This window comes from Nannospalax galili, unplaced genomic scaffold (assembly GCF_000622305.1).
Source record: "Nannospalax galili isolate Female #2095 unplaced genomic scaffold, S.galili_v1.0 scaffold278, whole genome shotgun sequence".
Taxonomy (NCBI): domain Eukaryota; kingdom Metazoa; phylum Chordata; class Mammalia; order Rodentia; family Spalacidae; genus Nannospalax; species Nannospalax galili.
Window position 1 is genome coordinate 638,408 of NW_008347536.1, and position 21,844 is coordinate 660,251.

The window sequence follows — 21,844 nt, forward strand, 5'->3', positions numbered from 1 at the left end:
TAATGTATATTAGATTCAGAAGTGAAAAGAATGATCTAGTTGTGCTAGTGAATAATTCTCATTGCTTTAGTGGTTAGGTAAAAGTATTCATCTTTTCCCGTATGTACCTTTCTTCTATATGGGGCACTATTATCATATTTTCTTTCTGTAATAAAAATATGAACATTTTAATTAGTTAAATCTATACTGGTAGCTCACTTGGGAAGTACTTATAAGATAGTATTGCTTAAAAACTAGGAACTAGTAGGCTTAGGAAGAAAAACAGGAAGAAACATTTGTATAAGAGTATGCGTGTGATTTGCAAACAGCCTTAGGAAAAGTAATGCAAGCCCAAGGATGTCAGGCATGTCTCAAAGGAAAAGAAAATCAGGAATCTGTGGGGGTTGAGAAAGAATGTGAAGGGCATTTAAAGGTTGCACAACTTCTAAGTCAGAAAGTCAGAAAGCTTTTGAAGGAAAGCTGACCACAGGAAGAAAATGCTTTTCTCAGTATATAACTTGTTTTTAAAAAAGTGACTTCATGCAGCTGACTAAAACTGCGCAAAAAGTATCTTGAATAGCATCTGACTGGTTTGGAAAGAAAAATAGACAATAATAATCAAGCCCTTAGTAAAGCTAATGCAATATGTGTAAAGTTTCAGGAATTATCTATTGGTTTTTATGTGAAATCAATGTTTGATTTCAGTGAACTACAAAAGTAGTTTTAAGTATTTTCTGGACTCAGACCTGTGCAGTTGCACCAAAGACCTTCTCTAGGGCATTGGTCTTTAATTTCTTACCCATGTGTACTTATGTAAGGGTTTCCATAGACTCAAGTGTTCATCATAGGTGATGAAATTCTGTATTACAACCATTTTATGGATGGATATACAAATAGAGTAACATACCCCTATAACTAGGAACTGTGTTTTCAAGCTGAAAAGAAATTTGTGATTTTTTATTCTTCACCTGGTCTCTCCCCTGTTAGAGTAATCATTCAGTCATTCAACCTATTTAACTGTCAGATATGTGCTAGGCACTGTCCTTGGCACTAGACATAAAGCAATAAAGAAACAAACTCTCTTCTTATATTGCTCAGTCTTATCATATGACATAGTTCGGCAAACTGGGCATAAGCCAGAGAGCCCCCTGGTCCCATGTAAGAAACTTATTCAGGCTCCCATTCTGAAAGCGGATCCACAAAATGGAAAAATAATGGGGAGTTAGTGATGAGAGATAAGGGAAAACTAAAAAGAGAGGAAACTATTTCAGCAACATATTTGTCATTTCTATCTATGTGCTGGGTTTTTCCACTCTTATTTATCTGCAATATGACCAGAAGTCATATTTTTCAAATAGGTATCTGTGAAAATCCTTCCTTTCAGTACTCTGCAGCACTATTAAATCATTCTTTATATCTTAATTATGAAGTAAATCTTGGAATACAATTTCAACCTCCCTGTAAACTATAACCAATAAAAAAAAACAAAAAGAAAAAGCATAGCTCTGAATTTTCAGCTCCTCAAAGAAGTTTTATTAATGGAATCTTAAACAAAATGCATAATAAATCATGGCGGAAATGAAATGGGCTGGGCCAATGATGAATGGATGTCTGTAAGTCCTCATGGCAGCAAAGGGGACACTGTCTCATGATGGGTCCTTGATTCCCTTGTGTGATGGATGTTCTGTGCCCATTTAGAAAATGTTCATTGTTACAAAACTTCAGGGACACAAAAGCAACAGGTTAGTAATCCATGTCTCTGGTCAGACACTGTCCCACTAAATTTTTCCCTTCCTGCTCTCTATTTGATCCTCCCTCACTCTCTCAGGGTCTGTGTTCCTGAACCTAGTGGACAAACCTGTATAACACATTTTTATCTTGGGTTTCTCATGGTTTATATGATAGGAAGGGAGGACTTAGAAAGAGACAGTCATTCCAGCCCTGCCCACAGTCCCCGTTACCACCCCCATGGGCACACGATCTCACCTCATGGTCTGTGGATGCCCTTTCTCACTTCCATAGCTGCAGGATGCCTAGAAGCAGGATGTCTCCGCCACTTGCAGCTGCACACTTCCGTTTCCCATTCCAAACTGGCTGTCATGCTAACTCTCCACAGCTAACTCTCCGCAGCGGATTCCACCCCTGTCTGACTTAAACTTTTCGGAGGGATAAGTAATTTTCCAGTTACAGACACCCTCAGGATACACAGCAAGAGTGAAAACCTTGCTGAAGAGCTTGAAACAATGAGATTCCTTAGGAGGCATAGAATTATACCACAATATCAATTATCAAATATTTATGTCACACTTCACCCCATATTGCTTAGAGCAGGCATTACTGATCAATCAAGGTATTTTTTCTTAGTAAGTAGCCTCAGGGTGCCCTCCCAGGATCAGATGGATTTAAAATAAGTAAATAAGTAAAGCAAAAAAGCAAATCAATGATATCAAGGTTTTAGTCACAGTCCCAACACATCAACATGTCTTATGAAATTTTATATTACCCCGCTATGAACTAGAGGTAATGATGTGTACCTGTCTTATGAATATTATGTACTATTTCTGGGGTAATACCCAAGTGTTAGTTTCCTCCTTCTTTCATATTGACATAATGAAAGTAAGGCCACTTCTAATTAGAACTGTTACTATAAAATAATCCTAGCATTTCAGATAGAAATTGCTTTTTTATTGAGGGAGTGATCATGGTATGCTTTTAATCACACTTATTTATGTATTATTCTTTTGGAGGAGGTCATGTACCATAATATTAATATGTGAGAGCTTATTCTTCCCTACCATTTGAGTCCCTGAGATTGAACTCAGATAATCAGACTTGGCAGAAAGCTCCTTTACACTCTGAGTCATCTTTCCAGCACCATGACATGTTTTTGTCACCTGCTAAAGTCATGATTAAATAAATGAACTTAAATAAATGAACTAGAATGTGTCCTCCCTGATGAGGACTGGGATTTGATTTTTGTTTTACCCATTCTAAATTTGAAAATGTTACAATTAACAGAATTCTTATGGATCCAGTATGGATCCAGACTTTATAAGTAGATTGTGTTTGGTAAAGAATAACTTTTGGGCTGGGAATATGGCTCAGTGATTAAGAACACATCCTGTTTAAGCATTAAGAATCTGAGTTCAAATCCCTAGCAATCACATAGAAAACCAGGCACATGTCTGTAACCCCAATATTGAGAGGATGAATGAAGACAACTGCATTCTGGGATCTGGCTAGTCAGCTAAGCTAGCTGAAAAGGTAAGCTTCTTGTTCAGTAAGAGACTATATCAAGAGCATGAGGTGGAGAGCAAAAACACCCAAAGACAAATGTGGGCGAGTGGAACCACACACACACGTACAGCATGTCTGTCTCTCTCTCTGTGTCTCTGTCTCTGTCTCTCTCTGTCTTTCTCTGTCTCTCTCTCTATCTGTCTCTGTCTGTCTCTCTCTCATACACACACACACACACAGAGAAGTAGAGGATAACTTTTGTTACCAACACCTTCCTTATTAATATAAGAAATGAACTGTTCAAATCCAATGGTTTTCAAAATGAGATTAATAAGTCAAATGCTTGATTCGAATCAGAAATATTTACCATGTAAAATATGTCACATTAAGCCTTTGAACTTCTTAGTTTTGTCTTTTCTGAGTATCAATCTTGTACCTAAAATTCAACTATAGTTCACTGAATTTAGACTTCTGATTATAATAGGACATAAAAGTTTTATAAATTGTAAGTTCCACAAGGCAGGAAAAAATGACTTGATCCAGTCATCAGGATGAGAATTACATACTGTAAAGGTATGAGTTTGTTAATTTCTCTGCTAACCATATGAGTAATTTTCTATACTGAGAAGTCATTTATGGAGAAAAGATAAGCCTCCCAGTATACACAAAAATGGATTAGAGTTATAGCAAGGGCTACAGGTAAAAATCATGTGCCTAAATATTATAAACTCATCAACTATTTTCACTTCTGTAAACTATTAAAGAGATGAAATTTTTATCTGAATCTAAATGAATAGTAAATATTCAAGGACTAGGGATATCCTCACTTTGGAAGTTTCTGAATACTGAACGTCCCTGAGATCTCAGACCAACTTCTGGGCAGCCCAAATCTAGGGAGGTAAAGAATGAGAAATAGGTGAGAAATGACTTAGTAGAACAGTCTGAAAGCAAATATGACATTTTAATCACCTGTTAACATTCCATTTTCAGACCAGATCTATTGTTTGTGTGTCGGGGGTTGCCCCCAGAACCTCGTTTTCAGATTCTCATATCTAAAATGCCTGACATGTGTCTTACTCCAGACATTTTGGCAGCAAATTTCTTCAACCAAAAATGTACAGGAATTGCAGAGATTATTCAAGAGCCCCTGCTCAATCTGATTTAGAGAAGGATGTCAACTCCTGACTTTCATTCCCTCTCTGTAAAGGGGCACTTGGAACATGGTTTAAAGATGTATCTTCAGGGAACTGTTAGCCACAGGGCATTGACTATGCAAGTCTGATATCTAAACATAAACATGATCGCCAGCTGTGAGTGAGCAATTACATCATCTTTGGGGGCTCAAGAAGTCACTGAGCCTGCTATGAGACATCCAGAAACACCTCAGCAGAATCACACAACAAATGTGGATGATGTAGTTTGGGTAGCTGCTGTTTTCCCTTGAACAAACTGGCTACTCTATTGGAGTAAATTTGTGGACTGAACATGAGAGAGAAAGAAGTAAATAGCAACCTAAATAGCTGATAGACCAGCTGCCATTGTTTTCTGATCTATGGGTCCAGTGCTTTGCTAGAAAAGAGTATAAGACAGGGAACCTTGTTGCTATGATGAAGATTATTTAACCTAAAATATGATAATGTGTGCTAAATTAAGTTGACAAGAGAATTGTAAGATAATTATAAAATACATGCACTCCAAATCTTAGTTAACATCTCACATACTTCCATAGGCTTGCTATTATACTACAAATGAAACAGGCATAAAAATGCAAATCATTAGTGAAAAATGCCCAAAAATTAGAAGAGAATAAAGAATAAAAGTGGGAAGAATAACCTTGCAGATGTTTACAGAACGATGTACATATTGTGGGCCAAGATTAATGGGAATTTAAATTATATCATAATAAATTTTATGTTATCTAAAAATTCTGAAATTTTGTGGTATATATTCCATGTTATGAAGGACATTGTTACTCATTCAAAATGAAAATATGGACCTTATCTTAATAACTGAGAAAACATATAATGATTTATGAGTAGAAGAGGTAGGTACCTGTGGACCTGAAGCTTGAAACTTCCAGTAGGTTACATGGGTGAAGACTGGAAAAAGAAATTTAAGTGCCATTGCTTTAAGAGAGAACATTGGGCCATGCAATAAACCACTCTTCTTTGACTGCAGAAACACTTTCCCTTTCTACCATTTCATTTTGTGTGTGTGTGTGTGTGTGTGTGTGTGTGCGCGCGCGCGCGCGTGCATTGCATGTGAATGGTGAGAGATAGGGATCTAGTTTTATTTTTCTGCATGCCTTTATCCAATTTGATCAACACTATTTGTTGAACATGCTGTCTTTTCTCCAGTGTGCATTTTTGACTCCTTTGACAAAAATCAGATGGCTTTAAATGTGTGGATTTAAATCTGGGTCTTCAATTCTATTACATTGATCAATTTGTCTGTTATTATTCTAGTACCATGCTTTTTCTTTTCTTTTTTCTTTTTATCTTTTGGTCTTTTTGAGACATGGTCTCCCTCCAGCCCCCCTTCCAAGTGCTGTGATGAAAGGCGTGTGTCACCTCGCCCATATCATGCTGTTTTTCTTAATGCTAGTCTATGTCTATTAATTCCCTTATTTGCTGCCTTTATTTTCATGACTTTTTTGAGCTAGAAGTAGATCATTCTTAAATTACCTTTAACTTATAGTTTCTGCTGCCATATGCTCACTGGGTCATAAATACAAAAACCAACACATCCAATCTGAAGATATATGTCATTGCCATAAGATGTGACACTGTCATTAAGACAGTCTTTATCTTAGTTTATAACGTTGTCATTAACTCATTAGAATCAGTTCCTTGAATCTTGTCTGGATACTTTAAAATTTCTTTCTATCCGAGTTCCGAAATGTCTTCATAGCTAATTATATTGATACCAGGACTTTGAGTTTTGCCCTTATCATCTCTAAATATCTTCTTTTGATGGCTTTCTTACTAGTTTCTTCTTGCCCCATCTCTCTCCAAATTTCCCCTTACCAATTTTATCTTCAAACTACCTCACCTATGGAAAGCCTTAGGCAGGGTTAGGGGGATCACCTCTTGGAGTTAGCATATGAAACATTCATTCACATAATTAATGAGAACTTTTGAGAACCCAATCATTGAGTTGATGACCATGGACTAGTGCAAAGCCATGCAAGTTGCTTATTCAAAATAAAATGCATATACCATTCCTGGGCAAATGCCCAAAGGACTACCTATCCTACCACAGAGATATTTGCACGTCCACGTTTATTCCTGCACTATTCACAATTGCAAGGAAACAGAAGCAACACCTAGAAGGGATAATAAAAATGCAGCACACACACACACACACACACACACACACACACATATATATATATATATGCGGAATTTTACTAATCTGTTAAAAAAATGAAATTTGCAGGAGAATCAGTAGAACTGAAAACGAATTACATTAAGCAGCATCACACAGTTTCAGAAAGAAAAATCCTGCATGTTCTCTCTCATATGCAGAACCCAACTCCAGTGTTTATATGTCTGCAATTAAGGGGTTATGAGAGTGGGGATAGACTATGATACTAGATAAGAGACCATGACAGGGAACAAGAGGTGTGAGGAAAGAGAGAGCAGAGAAGGGGGCAGAAAGTGAAAGAAAGGTATGCTTTAGGAAGGCATAAGAGAGGGAGGAAGATAGGGAAGAATGGAACAAAGATAAATCACAAAAACATTTTTTTAATATTCCATAATGGAACCTAATTCTTTGTAAACCAATACATACATATGCATATATTTTGCCAAATAAATGTTCTATCTCAAAATCTCCTGTTTAGATCCTTTAATTATATATTTGTATGCTCATCTACTATTGGAAGCTCAAAGATGTCATTCTTCTGGAAGATTCAGTGATCATATCATTACAGTGAGTCTAATCTATTTGAGATGAATGGGTACAGAAGTTCTTTGTGCAATGATGTCATCGCTGAACTACACATAAAACTTTATGAGCAGTTCACATTAAATGAAGCAATATTCATTTGAATGTACAAATTCTGATAAAGTTGTTAAAATAATCACATCACAAGAGACCCATGCTTTATGAATAATTTTTCTTCAACACACAAATCTAATGAGCTGCTTTTAGTTTTACACATGAAGTTAATAAACTGCACATAGAGAGTTCAATAATACATCTGTCATAAAAATAATGATGAATGTCATCTTATGCAAAGCAAAAAGAAACTGGGAGGCAATTACATTTATATAAAAAGCAATTAAGAGTTAACAGAATAGCAGAAAATTTTTGTAAAAAGGAAACCTCTTAAATTTAATATTCATCTTTTTCTGTTAATTCTTTATCTAATGAAAGGATCCCTAGCTCATATGTCACATAAAGTATTTCTCATATGAGTAATTCCACATGAATGTTAGAAATGCATGACCTAACAATGGAAACAAGTCTCTACTTAATTAACTATTATAAATAATAAAATTCATCATCAAAACAATGTTGTAAATAAATTGTTCCATAAGAATAAATATAATAATCAATAATTCTTCTTTACAAAAGTTCTTTCTATAAGGAGAAAATTTGCAAGTGTGAACGGAAGCCTATGGCATGCCAAAGTATCAAAGCATGCATTTTCTTAAAACTATATAAATTCATTCTCTAATTTCAGTTTATTTCACACAAGGCCTTATATAACCCAGGTGCTGACTTCCAAAAGGCTGTATAGTTGAAGATGACTTTGAACTTCCTCTTTTCTGGGATTACAGCTATGTGCTACTATGTTCAGTTTATGTGGTGCTAGGAATCAAATCCAGCATCTTGGGCATGCTAGGCAAGTGCTCTACCAACTGAGTTGCAGTTCTATTTTAACACAGAAGCAGAATGTGTAGAGATGGATGACTTAAAATATAGACACAAGTCTATACATTAGCAGTGAGAGATATATGTGTCTATTATTAAAGCTGTGCATAATAACATTTATTTTGGGCTATTCACAGGTTTTAGACTAAAAGCTTCTATTTCAATATTAAATTGGTACTTCTCAAGAATAATTTTTCAGTGAAAATAATTTTGCAAAGTGTGCAGAGGATCCTAGACTTACATCTCCTATTAAGCCTTTAATACCATGTAAAACCTGAAATATTGATGCATGAGGCTGGTAGGGAAAACTTAAGGGGAAAAATCATCCTTTTCTAACATCCAATTGTCTTTTCCATTTGTTTTCTTAGGAAAACAACCCTCTCCCTTGTTTTAATTAACATCCTCCTTTCTATAACATCTAAACCAAAGATGTTCAGAACATTGTAGCTCTCCTTTACCTGTGTTGGTCACCTTTCACACCTTTACTTTTCCTGAATTCACATTTTCCATTCAAGCATGCTGTACGGCTCTGAAATAATTCACAGCTTTGTTCACAGTTTTGTTAACATCTTGATCTCATCTAGAGTTTATACATCAATCAGCGGATATTTAAAATGCAGCTGCATGAATCGGGCCATGCCATCCATCTCCATAATTCCTCATAATAACTCCCTGGTAACCTCAGACTCTGATCTTCAAGAAGCCCTTCTGCCTATTTGGCAGCTTCATCAGAGGCCATGCATGACACTATTGAACAGCATTCCTTTCATGCCTCCTTTCCTTACAGTTAACTCTGTTTTCCAAACCACTGAGTCCCATGCTCAGTCCAATTAGCATCTGTTCATTTCTATTGTAGTGATCCTTGACTGCTACCAACATCCTATATGAGAAAGAACGCATGCTACACTTCTCCATAGACTTTATCACAGTTATAAATGATTACAAAAAAAGACACCCATTAATTTCTTTATGATGGCAGCAGACATGATTTATCATAACATGGTTTCAGAATGCAGAACAGCTCCTATCAAAGAGTGTACACTTGACAATATGAAGATTTTCTGAATGAATCATAGAAGGAATGAGTTGATGGGAGACTGAAATTAGAAAGTAGATGTGAGACAGACTGAAAGAGTCATAAGCATCTGCTTGGAACTTGGGAGTTTGTAAGCCAAATAAATTTCTCTCCTTTTTCAATGTGTCTGTGTCTCTGCAGGTTGTGATTTGATTCCAGTACAGTACCTTCGCTGGGGTGACCCTGAGCCAATTGCAGCTGTGGTGTTCGCCTGCCTCGGACTGCTAGCCACCCTGTTTGTCACTGTCATCTTCATCATTTATCGTGACACTCCAGTGGTCAAGTCCTCCAGCAGGGAACTCTGCTACATTATTCTTGCTGGCATCTGCCTGGGCTACTTATGTACCTTCTGCCTCATTGCGAAGCCCAAGCAGATTTACTGTTATCTCCAGAGAATTGGCATTGGTCTCTCACCAGCCATGAGCTACTCAGCCCTTGTAACCAAGACCAACCGTATTGCAAGGATCCTAGCTGGCAGCAAGAAGAAGATCTGTACCAAAAAGCCCAGATTTATGAGTGCCTGTGCCCAGTTAGTGATTGCCTTCATCCTCATCTGCATCCAGTTGGGCATTATTGTTGCCCTGTTTATCATGGAGCCTCCAGATATAATGCATGACTACCCAAGCATTCGAGAAGTCTACTTGATTTGTAACACCACCAACCTAGGAGTCGTCACTCCTCTTGGGTACAATGGATTACTGATTTTGAGTTGCACCTTCTATGCGTTCAAGACCAGAAATGTTCCAGCCAACTTTAATGAGGCCAAGTATATCGCCTTCACCATGTATACCACCTGCATCATATGGTTGGCTTTTGTGCCAATCTACTTCGGCAGCAACTACAAAATCATCACCATGTGTTTCTCAGTCAGCCTCAGTGCTACAGTGGCCCTGGGCTGCATGTTTGTGCCAAAGGTGTACATCATCCTGGCCAAACCAGAGAGAAATGTGCGCAGCGCTTTCACCACCTCTACAGTGGTGCGCATGCATGTAGGGGATGGCAAATCATCCTCCGCGGCCAGCAGATCCAGCAGCCTTGTCAACCTATGGAAGAGGAGGGGCTCCTCTGGGGAAACCCTAAGGTAACCATTGTGGGGCCATAGCAGGGCACACCTGCTACAGCTGAAACTCTGTCATTTGCACCCTAATGTTGACCCAAGAGAGGTCTGAGTGATTAGAACTATAGGAGGCAGAGTGTTGTAGGGCTCAGAATCTCCTCATGAGTTTTTGGACATGAGTTGAATAATGTCCAGTTATTGAAGCTGGGGCTAGAAGCATAGAAGTCAAGACCACTGATAAGGCAGTTACATTAAAAGAAAAGGTAGATCAGAGGAAGAACAGAATTAAGTCATTGAGCTAAAGCAAAGACCTTCAGGGCTATAAATATTGGAAGCTAAATTTTAGTCCCAAAAACAAAGTAGAGAAGATGGCATTTAACAAACAATTGTGAGTCTGTCTCAGCAAACTGCCAAAAGTCAAATTCACCTTAGTACATTTGCACGTGCCTGGGCCTCACTGAAGCCCCAAGACCTTTTGATCGTACTTTGCATAGAAGCATTAAGATATATAGCTTATAATTTAGTTATTAATGGACAAGATAAACACTTTGGGATGATGTCTAAATAGCTTGAAAAGACAAACAACAAAATGCCTTTGCATACAATTGTCCTAAACTCATTAGTTTCCCTGTTCTCTGTTACCTAAAGCACCAATCCACCCCAAGTTCGATATCGTAAACAGCAGCTAGTAATTTCTATCTGAAAATAGTTTAGCACCAACAGCCAGTAAATGAGTGAATTTGTCTCTCCTAACTGTCCCCACAGACTCAAAATTGAGGCCATGTTATCAGTGGGCTTGAAAACAAGTTCTAATGTATTAAAAAATGTTACACAGATTGCTGATATCTGGAAAGAAAGAGGTACAATTCCATAGATCTGTGGACTAAAAATAAAATTTACTTTTATTTAAGATGTACCTATCAAAAAGCTAGTCAGGACATGGCTACTGAGGTTTGATAGTACTTCTAAAAGCTAGATAAGTAAATGGAAAGTATGTATTTTCAAATAGAAGATGTGTCTTTCAAATGGAAGATAAGTATCTAAATAGTATTGCTTGAACGATTCTTATGTGCTCTCCTCTAACCTCCATGAAGGTCTTTTCCATCATCCCTGCTTCTTCAAAGCGTGAATGATAGTGATGATAACGATACTACACCTGCTGAGGTCTAAAAAGAACTCAGAAAATACTTGGAGAATTTAGCCATGAGGCCTAATTTTTGTGAATTATTAGCTCTTTCTTCATTTAATTATTTTTTAATTACTTTACATTTCTCATATCTTCCCATGTATGTTGTATAAGAAAGACACTTGACAAATTAAATTATATGATTCTCTTCTTCAACAAACCCCAGCAGAGACTTGAACTAAGAGAAGTTTATTCATAGAAGGCCTTCCATATATCTAACCTGTTCACATATTTTCCATCTCCATTCTGACGTGTCTATGAAACACTCTTTTTCTGAAACTTCCACAAGATTAGCTTTCCATTTTGACTAAGAACAATTGTTTTTATTTCATCGTTCCTTTACCAAATAAAATTTTTCCAGAGAAAATTGATATGTAAAACATACAAGGTGACATAGGAAGAGAATTGTAATCTGGGTCTGAGTACCAGGAACTCACCAGGGAAGGCTCCTTAGGCAGTACAGAGTGGTAGCAAAGAACACGGGCTGTGTACTTAGCTTTTCCTTTATTTCTATGCTAGCATTGACATTTCCTCTTTGTACCTTATTGTCTTCATTTGACTGGTTGGGATTGAATCATTTATATAATGGGATTGTAAGGAATGGAGACAACAGCAGGCCCTTTAGTCAAGGTAACAGAGTGAACAGTTGTGAGGGCTCATCAACCATTCATGTAGTGTTGGCCACATAGTAAGCACTTATTGGTCTTAAGGCCATCAAATAGGAGGGAATCTCTGCACAGAAATGACAACATAGCCAAATATGCATGATTGCAGAGGTCATAGACTCCAGGGGAGAAAATACTACTTCCACTTTCCTAAACCAATATAATGCATTACCATATTCTAAATGTGATATATTTGCAAGTAAATACTCACCATCCATCAAAGAAACCTCGTTTTTCAGCAGATGGAGACTATTACAATGCTCCACAACAGATCAAACTGCAGAAAATAAGCTATGTTGGAGTGCCTAGTCCCAATTGATACATCTACAATGTAATCCCTGTATCCAAGGCTAGAGAACATCCTGGAAGAGAGGATGGAAAGACTGTAAGAGTCCAAGGATCAGAATGCCTCCTGCTAGATAGCTTATTGTAGGAACAGCTTTCACAATGAGGACATAATCTATACTAAAGACTTTCACTGATCTATATGATCCTCTTGTAACCTGGACACCTGACCTTATTCCCTCAGGACTCCTCATTGTCCTCCATCCAAGATAATGAATTGGACGCATGTATGAATGCCTTACATACGAAAGTGCTAAAAACAGTATGCTTATTTCATTGAAAAGAATGAAAAAAATGAGAATTCTGTTATGTGCATATGATATTCTAGGACTAGAGATCAAAAGGCAATAAGAATGTGTACTTTTACTTCCCTATTTCATGCTGTAGATACTGTTTCAATAAATAATGAGCAAAGCCCTTTCTGAGGATCCCAGTTCTGAGAGACAATTGAGGAAACAGGTGTTTGACAGTTTGGGTCCATTCATGACCTTATGAATGCTGAGAGTCAGGCTGTTTCTTCTTTAAGCATCACAGAAACGCATACATTGGGAATTCTGAGGGAAGGCTGAAGCAATTGATATTGCCTAAAAACTGTTGAAGAGAACTTAATGTTTTCCTTTGGGAACAATTTTAATTTATTTATATTGATAAATGAAAAAAGAAATGAGTGAAAATATAAGTAAGATGGTTGAATGAAATATTTAGCCAAATTTTATCTGGGGCTAGCTATAAATAAAAATTTTTTTAAATGAAGTTTATAAATCTTTCAGAATAGTTTGGTTTTTATCTTTAGTAGAAGGGGATGATAAGATAGTCTCCATATAATGAAATATATAAATATTGGGAAATTTTGTCTATGGTATAGATCACCTTAGTTACCCATCATTGACAAAAAGTAGGGTTATTAATCATAGCTTAAGGGAGAACTTTCCATTAATAATGAGACATGAGTGCCTGGTTATGAGATTAGACAGAAAAGGCAAATCTGTCTTTTTGTCTTCAAACTTAAGAGGGAGCTGGGTGAAATGTGGAAGCACTGAGATTCTGAGTTACAAATGTAGGGAGCTGATTTGTATCACCACGCTGACCTGAGCTCTCACTTCTCCCATTTCCCAAAATTGGATCTCCTTTGTTATCAAATGTAGATCAACACTGAGTAGCCCAGTGAAAGCCCTTTTTACATTTTGGGCATATTTTAGAGGAGAATTTCTTAGACTGAAAAGTATTAGTATTCTTTCATTTACATTGTTTTTAAAATGACTTACTTTTGCATATTTGAAACATGTGGGAGGGTGCAGGGCTGCTGCAAGAATTTGGGCTTTACGTTCTTCAGAGACAGCATTCTGGCATGATTTTATCATATCAGCAATAGCATGAATGAGAGTAGCACCTACAGATGAAGTTCTTATAGTCAGAATTTGCATTCTTGTAAGCCAATGAGAGATAAGGTGGGAGCAGCCTCTTTATTCTTTATTTCTCTATAGATAGCTAACTGTAGATAAATAACAAAGTTCATAAAGGTCTCTACAGGTTTTTATCTGATGCCAGAAAAAAATAAAAAACTCTGAGTGTGTTTTAAGATCAAGGACTTTAGTCCAAGCCTAAGCAGCAGTTCAGCTGATCTGTTCATTAGCCATCTGAGGCAAGATGTAGAGCCACTTCCAATGCCTCTTTGTATGATTAAATTGATTATAAATAATATTTATAGGTGCTTTCTGCTTTTGGTTATGAGCAGCAATGGAATGGCATTCATCCATCCATTCCTGGAGCCGCAGACTTCGTTGAGCAAAAGTCAGAATTGTTTTGTAAGGGATTGCCAGTCAAATGTTTTCATTTCATATGTATTATTGATAACTTCCACTATTCCTCTAGTGAAATGATTTGAACTCCATTCTCTGCAACACCCTTTTTGAGATCTTTATATATGGAGAATGACATTCCTTCATGGGTGAAATTTTGTCCTACCTCGCTAATGACAGGGAATGTGGTAAAAAATAAATAAATAAAATAAAATTCCTCCTGCTTGAGATGCCAGATGTCTCCTTAAGGCACTTCTGCAAAGCACTAATGATACATGTGGTCATGTATCATTTATTATATCATCAGCTGGCAGAAAACTAGGCAGAGGAGGTGTGTGAAGCTCAAAATAAGCTAGTTTGTGGGGTTTTTCTTAATTCCTCTTTTTCTCTAGATAAGGTTGAATATCTACTCTAATTTGATTCCGAAAGTTAGATTTTTCAATTTAATTTGTCCTAAGTAGCAGCATAATTGATCACCAGTTCTTTCCCAAGATTCTGAATTAAGTGTCCCATAGTTAGGATACCAAGAAAAATATTTCTGAAGAGCATCTAAAAGTTCATAGATTTGTTTTAATGATACTTTAACCCCGAGTCCTTTAAGTACAGTCTTTAATTGTAATGCATATACATGGGAGTCAGGAGACAAATAATGAAAGCAGGAAGGCCAAAGTTCTGAGCACAGTTGCTGGTAATTCAGGCCTGGTAAAGAAAGACATAAATGCAAAAAAATGAACAAAGAATTATTAAAGTGTACTGGTACAAGCTATCAAAAAAGCATTTGGCTGGTTGTCCTACCACTTAGCATTTTATATGACTGAGAACTTTTAATAGTCCCTTTTGCCTTGAACTTTGGGCATGAGTTAATACTCCTGTGAAAGCTACCAAAGATAGCTTCATGTTCCATGTCATGTAACTTACAACATACGAATGGGCTACCCTATATTTTCCTCTTTCCTCAGGACTTCTCCAGCTGCAGATCTGTAAGCTCAGAGTACAGTCTCTTCCTTACAAAAGACATTATAACATGGATTTTCTAACCCACATTACTGTGATGCTTAAAAAAGAAGCAACTTGACTCAGCATTATAAGGCTGAGCAGAAACAAACCGTCTAGCACCCATTCCTTCATAATCTCACCCCAGCAAGTAACTTGCCCATTCTTTATTGAAATAGTAGTATCTTCAGCATGAAATGGGGAAGTAGAAGTCAGAAAAAATCCTTATCTTGAGAGCTTGTTTGGAGGTTCTAGCAGGGGAGCACGGCTACTTGTATACCCGTGACCAAAGACTGGCCCTCTTCTATCAGGGAAGTTCATCCTCTTTGACTGACCGAGCCCACAGCTTTGAGAGGAACGCACATGGAGCGTTGAGGGAGGAAGGGGACACCTGCCTAGCCAGCCCCATCAGCCAAATCAACCCTGGTGATCAATGGGGTAACAGATGTCGCAGCCAGATTGCCCTCACATCCACAAATCCTTATCTTATCAGAAAATCTTGTCTTTGATATCTTAGGGAAATTTCACACACACACACACACAATTACAAACAGACTTCTCAATTTTTTAAATCATTTTTAATGAAGCAAGCAGTCCACTTCTAATGCTTTGATATGTAACACATACATACATACATACATACATACATACATACATACATACATTATATTTAAGTGGAGGACAAGGAGGGGTCCTGAGGGATTGTCGGGTTCCCATGTCATAAGAGGAACACATAGCTCAGTGAGCTTGTTCACATTAGAACTAATAAATTTTTGGTTGGAAGGTTAGGTAAAAAAATCTTTAGTTCAGATTATGTCCATATTGCGAAAGTCATTCCTACAGTGTATTCTGGACATAATAGGGAAGATGCACCCATGAAATCTCCACCATATGGTTGCCTAAACAAGATCTACTTAATGACAACACTATTTGACATGCCAATGTAGATGGGGGAAATTATACAGGGTTCCACCTCTAGCATAGATATTGAGAGGGAGAATCAGTATTTTTCTAGAGACAAGCTCTTTGATAAGTTATCTAGTCCCAGGTGGTCAGCCCTAAGCACATATACAAAGGAGCAACACTAAGTGAACTCAATGCATTACATAACATACTGATAGATATGTGTATATGTAATAATACTATTCAAAGAAGATAATAAGAAATTGAGAGGGAGTTTGAGGGATATAGAAGGAGTTGGGCAGGGAAAAGAGATAGAAATTATGTAAATACATTACTCATATATGAAATTCTCAAAAGAATTGAAGAAGTTTTTATTTCAATGGATTAAGTTAGCAATTGTCAGTCTTCTTCCACACCTGAAAGCCACTTCTAGGTATGCAATCAGGATGATATGAAAATGAAGAGAGCATCCTAAAGGGCAGCACAGGTCTACTGAGACGCAGTCTACACAGTCTGGGCTTTCCAGGGCTTTCTAGGGCTTTCCTGTGCAGCTCCTTGACTGTGTAGCTGATCTTGATTTTTTTTTTTTTTGGTCTTTTTGAGACAGGGTTTCCCTGTAGCTCCAGCTGTCCTGCTGTCCTGGAACTCACTATGTAGACCAGGCTGGCCTTGAACTCACAGAGATCCACCTGCCTCTACCTCCCCAGTGCTGGGATTAAAGGCACGCACCACCACACCCAGCAATTAAACTCCCTGGGGGTGGGGACCTTGTCTTGCTGTGTCCTCTGTATCAAGCTGGACTTACAAGGGTACGCCACACACAGAAGAAACTTAGTAATGATGTGTTGGTATTTTTGATGAATGAATAAATTTGGGAAAGTAGTACTGTGCTAGGGGTTGTTTTTGTTTGTCTTCCAGTATTCACAGCACTCCCCAGAGACCATATTAACTTTCACAAGATTAACCTTGCAGTGCTCTGTGTTCTGGGTTACAAATGCCCCTCATACTCCTGTCATCACCAGTGTCTGATGAAGAAGTGGGTTGTTGAAGTTTTGATCCAGTGACATTTCTTCTCTAATAACATTTTATCAATATTTTCAACTCTTCTATTTTTTTTAAGTGAGAGGAGATAGGATTTTGGGGCAATATGTTGCCTTGTTTTCCCTTCAGGTCACCATGGCACTGGATCCATGATTTTGGACTTAGAAGTCAGTACATCTGGGTGTTACTACTCAAAGAAATGAAGAAGGACTTTGGGGCATTTGTTGCTGTTCTGTGCAACCTTGAATAAAGCTTGGTCTGTCTGTGCGATTACAGCTGTGATGAGCTACAATCTGATTATAGAGAGATTTTCCTGGATATGTGAGCTGCTGATATAGGGAAAAAATATCAGAGAAAGCTGTCATCCCTTGCATCACATTCCATCCCTGCTGCTCATTTCAAACCATAATCCACAGAGAGGGATGCAGCCTAAAATTCCTTTCCTCAGTGGGTCCATCAGCCCGTAAACTAAATATTGCTTCTCTTTGACATAAAATCAAAATGCTCAATGTACCAATCTAGCGTTAATAACACAAAAGGATACAACTATTTATACAGTTTACCTCTCCGTCACATTTCAATTTTATAAAGGTCAGTACACATCAAATTGTCATACCAGAGCCTAAATAATAAGGAACAAATGAACAAGGGTCTTTGCAACATTTTATTCCTAATTACTGCAGTTAGTTTCACTTCTCCATGATTGAACTCTATAATGTGCCAATGAGTCTATTTATCTGGATTTAATAAGGGCTTAACTAGGTAACTTAAATCTCTGGAAAGAGGTCTTTAGGGAGAAGCAGTTACAATGCTGGGTCCACTCCTGCTCTGTCTCCTTCCATCTGGCATGTGGAAAGCCAGCTGCTATTAAATGGGGCTGGGTCTGAATCCTGTGTCTTTAATGAAGACTCTCTATACGTCCTTTCTTCACTATCCAATGGCAACAATTATGAGTTCCTTTCCATTTTAAATAGGAATTAATTGCATACCTTAGAGTGAACAATGTGATAATATTTTTAAGCTTTCAATGACTGTTTCCAAAAGTTAATATATCCTCTTGGAGAGGGAAGATTGCAGGACAGTACATGAAGATGCAGCATTTTCTTTCATTTAAATATAGACACATAGCTTGAATGAGTATTTTAGACTGTTTATTAAACTATGAAATAATAGATAATAATATCAGTTTTAAAGAGTGGGGGATTTTTATATTAATGTTCAATAACAACACATAGAAGTCATTCAATAAATACAAAGTCTTTTAGACTTAGGTTTAATTGCAATGAACAGAACACACTTTTAGAGGCTTATGCTACTCTTTGTGTGTGTGTGTGTGTGTGTGTGTGTGTGTGTGTGTGTGTGTATATTTGTGTGAGTGTGTGTGTGTGTGTGTGTGTGTGTGTGTGTGTTTAATTTTCCCCATGTTAAAAGAGTATAGAGAGGAAGGAGACTGTTCATGGTGCTAGCCTAGACATCCATGCCAACACCTCAACCATTTTATAGGCCCTTTTACTGATAATTACAAGAGCGTTATCAGGACTTCATGACTGCTTCTTTTTTAAATATTTTATTTGTTTTTATGTGTAGGACTGTTTTACTTCAGGTATAAGTGCACTGTGCGTGCAATACCTGCAGAGACCAAAAGAGGGTGTCATATCCCCTGGAACTGGAGTTACTAATAGTTGTTAGCCACCACATGGATGCTGGGAACCAAACCCAAGGTCTCTGCAAGAGTACTCAGTTCTCTTAACCACTGAGCCATCCCTCCAGCCCCTGAACTGCTTTTTATTAAAGAAAACAAAAGTCAGAATCCTCTAAGAATGGTCCTTATGTCTTATTAACCAAAGTAACTCAAATATCTAACATACAAGTGGGAAAATATTCATCTAAGCTTGTCAGCCTCTGTAAGAGAAATGGGTCAGAAAAAGTGTGCAGCAATATTCACTGCGTAAGCTGAAGGATTGTGTCTACAACAGCAATCAGTAACACTCAGTAGTAGTAGTGGCAGAGTGATCAAAAATGATAAGGAGATGAGGACAGAAGGAAGAAGATATGCAATGGTGGTTCAAAAGTATAAACAGCAATCTCCAAAAGTGGTTCAGTTGTTATCCATATACTAATTTCCGCCACTTCACAGAATTTCTCATACATACTATTAGTCTAACATTTATAATTGTCATGAAATGTGATGAGTGTAAGTACTCGTCCTTCCTATTTTTCTTTCTTTTTATTTTATGTGTATAAGTGTTCTGCCTGCATGTATGTAAGTGTAATTGTATCATGCTATGCTCATAGAGGCCAGAAAAGGGCATTGGATCCTCTGGAACTAGAATTATAGAAGGTTGTTAGCCTCCATGTGGGTGCTGGGAACTGAACCAAGGTCCTCTGGAATACCAGCCAGTGCTCTTAACCACTGAGCCAACTCTCCAGCCCCTCTTTGCATTTTTTTCAATAAGGAATTTGAGGCCCAACCTCATTTAAAGACTTATCCATCATCTCATAACTTGTAAGTAATGGAGCAATTTTTAAGTTGGGTCTCAGCTTATGGTCACCAGGGTTTATCATTTCTCAATATATTCTTTATAAGATATCTCATGAATTGTTCTTTGAGAAACAAATTGTTCTGTCATGCAAAACTTGAAAACAAAACCTCTATTCTTTGATTAGAAATATGCATTGACAAATCTTGTAGCTTAAAAACAATTTCTCATTTGTATTTTTTTCCAATTGTTTCCTACTCTATATACAAGGCCACTTTTGACAAGTAACTCTCTCAACCATTTTTATTCAGCAGTATATACTTATTATCTTGAATTTGATCTAAAAATCTCCCCAGCATTTTCTGATTTAAAGAAAGTAGATCTTAGTATGGTTACAGAGTATTTATAATTCACATGTCATGACTGAGCATTAAGACATCAGCAGAGAAGGATCATCCTGTAACTGGTACTTCCTCAGCATCTATGACATTGAAGACAGTTGTAGCAAATGCCCAACCCCAACCATTGGGCCAAAGGGTAAATTTCAACAAGAGGCCTCTTTGGGTTTTTGTTCTAAACTTGGAAAAACAGACAAAAAAGTGAAAAGAGAAAGGGAAAACATCTTGTAACATAACTGTCATCTGTTAATTATAATTTCCTCAAAACCAAGAGGTAATCCTGTTCCTAGAGATCTATCTATACACACATGGCAAAATCATTTTCATCTTTCAATGAGTTCTAAGATTTATCATCTATCTGAAAAAAACTTGCAGATGCTGAAGAATTACACAAGACCATCTAAGATGATGTTTGATATTACACTCATATTTCTTTCTTGTAAGGCATGCATTATGGGCCATCTTTTGAGTCTTGTTGAGTAGACTTAGTTATTGACTATCAACAAACATACAAAAGGAGGGTCTTATGACATTTTCAGTCAACAACATTTGTCACAAACAAACCTGATGAGAAAAGTAACCCTCATATATAGAGGAAATAGTTTATACCTAGGAACATGGAAAAAAACACCAGTAGTAATATATTCCGCATAAAACCTATTAGTCCTTCCTACAAATGTCCTAAAGAGAACTATTTTGTAAAAGATAAACTGACAAACTCAAAAAGACAAATATTCTTTGCTCATATGAAGAACCCAGAATGTGTATATATATGTATGTGTGTGTGTGTGTGTGTGTGTGTGTGTGTGCGTGTGTGTGTGTGTGTAAGGGAAGGAAGACAACCAGTAGGAGGGGAAGGCAGAAGAAAAAGGGATAATGGAGGGGTGAACAAGAGCAAAATCATGATGTTCACAGGTAAAATTGTCATAAATAAATCCATTATATAAGGGGTTGGATCTGGGGAACCTGTTTGCTTGTTTTGTTTTGAGACAGGGTCTCCCTATAGCCACACCTGGCCTGGAACTCACAATGTAGACCAGACTGGTTTCAGTCTCACAGAGCCTGCCTCTGCCTCATGAGAGATGAGATTAAAGGTGTGTGCCACCTTTTCTTTAAGGTGATTTAACAAACTCAGGAAGACAAAAAGCACGATTTTGTTTATATGCAGTGCTCATGCACAGAATTTAGAGTGAGTGAGTGTGTGTGTGTGTGGTGTGTGTGTGTGTGTGTGTGTGTGTGTGTGTGTGTGTGTGTGTTTAACATGAAACATGAGTGTTAAAAGGATACTCGGGCACAGTTAGGGGAGAGGAAAGGACCCACTGGAAGGGGGAAGGAGGTGCAAGAGAGGCAGTGAGGGGTGACTATGAGTAAAGCATAGGATATTCAGATGTGAGAATTATCTAATAAAACCTGTTACCTAAAGAAATGGAAATATGATTTGACAAAACCTAGACAGTATATCCACACAGCCTTAGAAGCACACATACATGTGGAATAATTTTGTAATTTCAAAGACAAGGGACTGAACCAAGTGTGCCCAATTGCTAAACTTGTTCTTAACAGCTTGGGCAATTTTTTAAAATAAAAAAGGTACATATTACCTTTTGATTATTATGTTTTGATTTTGAGACATCTTTTTCATTATGAAGAAATGATGCTCTGAGTAGTTTGCAATAGAAAACTCCATGATAGCCTAATGAGGTAATTTGTTGCATGTGTCTAAAAAGCGATTCACAATTAGTGAGAAGAGGCTGGGGGAAACCACTTCCACCTTAGGTTACGGAGTGGGAAGGATTTTGAGCTCT

At 37.4% G+C, this 21,844-nt stretch overlaps 1 protein-coding gene across 4 annotated transcripts in view; it reads left to right on the forward strand.

The window, feature by feature from the left end:
- The window catches only part of Grm5 (glutamate metabotropic receptor 5), a 553,026-nt gene that overhangs the window by 484,225 nt on the left and 46,957 nt on the right, over positions 1–21,844 (forward strand). For all 4 annotated transcript variants that reach the window (XM_008844122.2, XM_008844124.2, XM_008844125.2 and 1 more), the window contains exon 8: positions 9,314–10,253. In XM_008844122.2, coding sequence (XP_008842344.1) covers positions 9,314–10,253 — 940 coding nt within the window. The remainder of the gene's footprint in view (positions 1–9,313; positions 10,254–21,844) is intronic.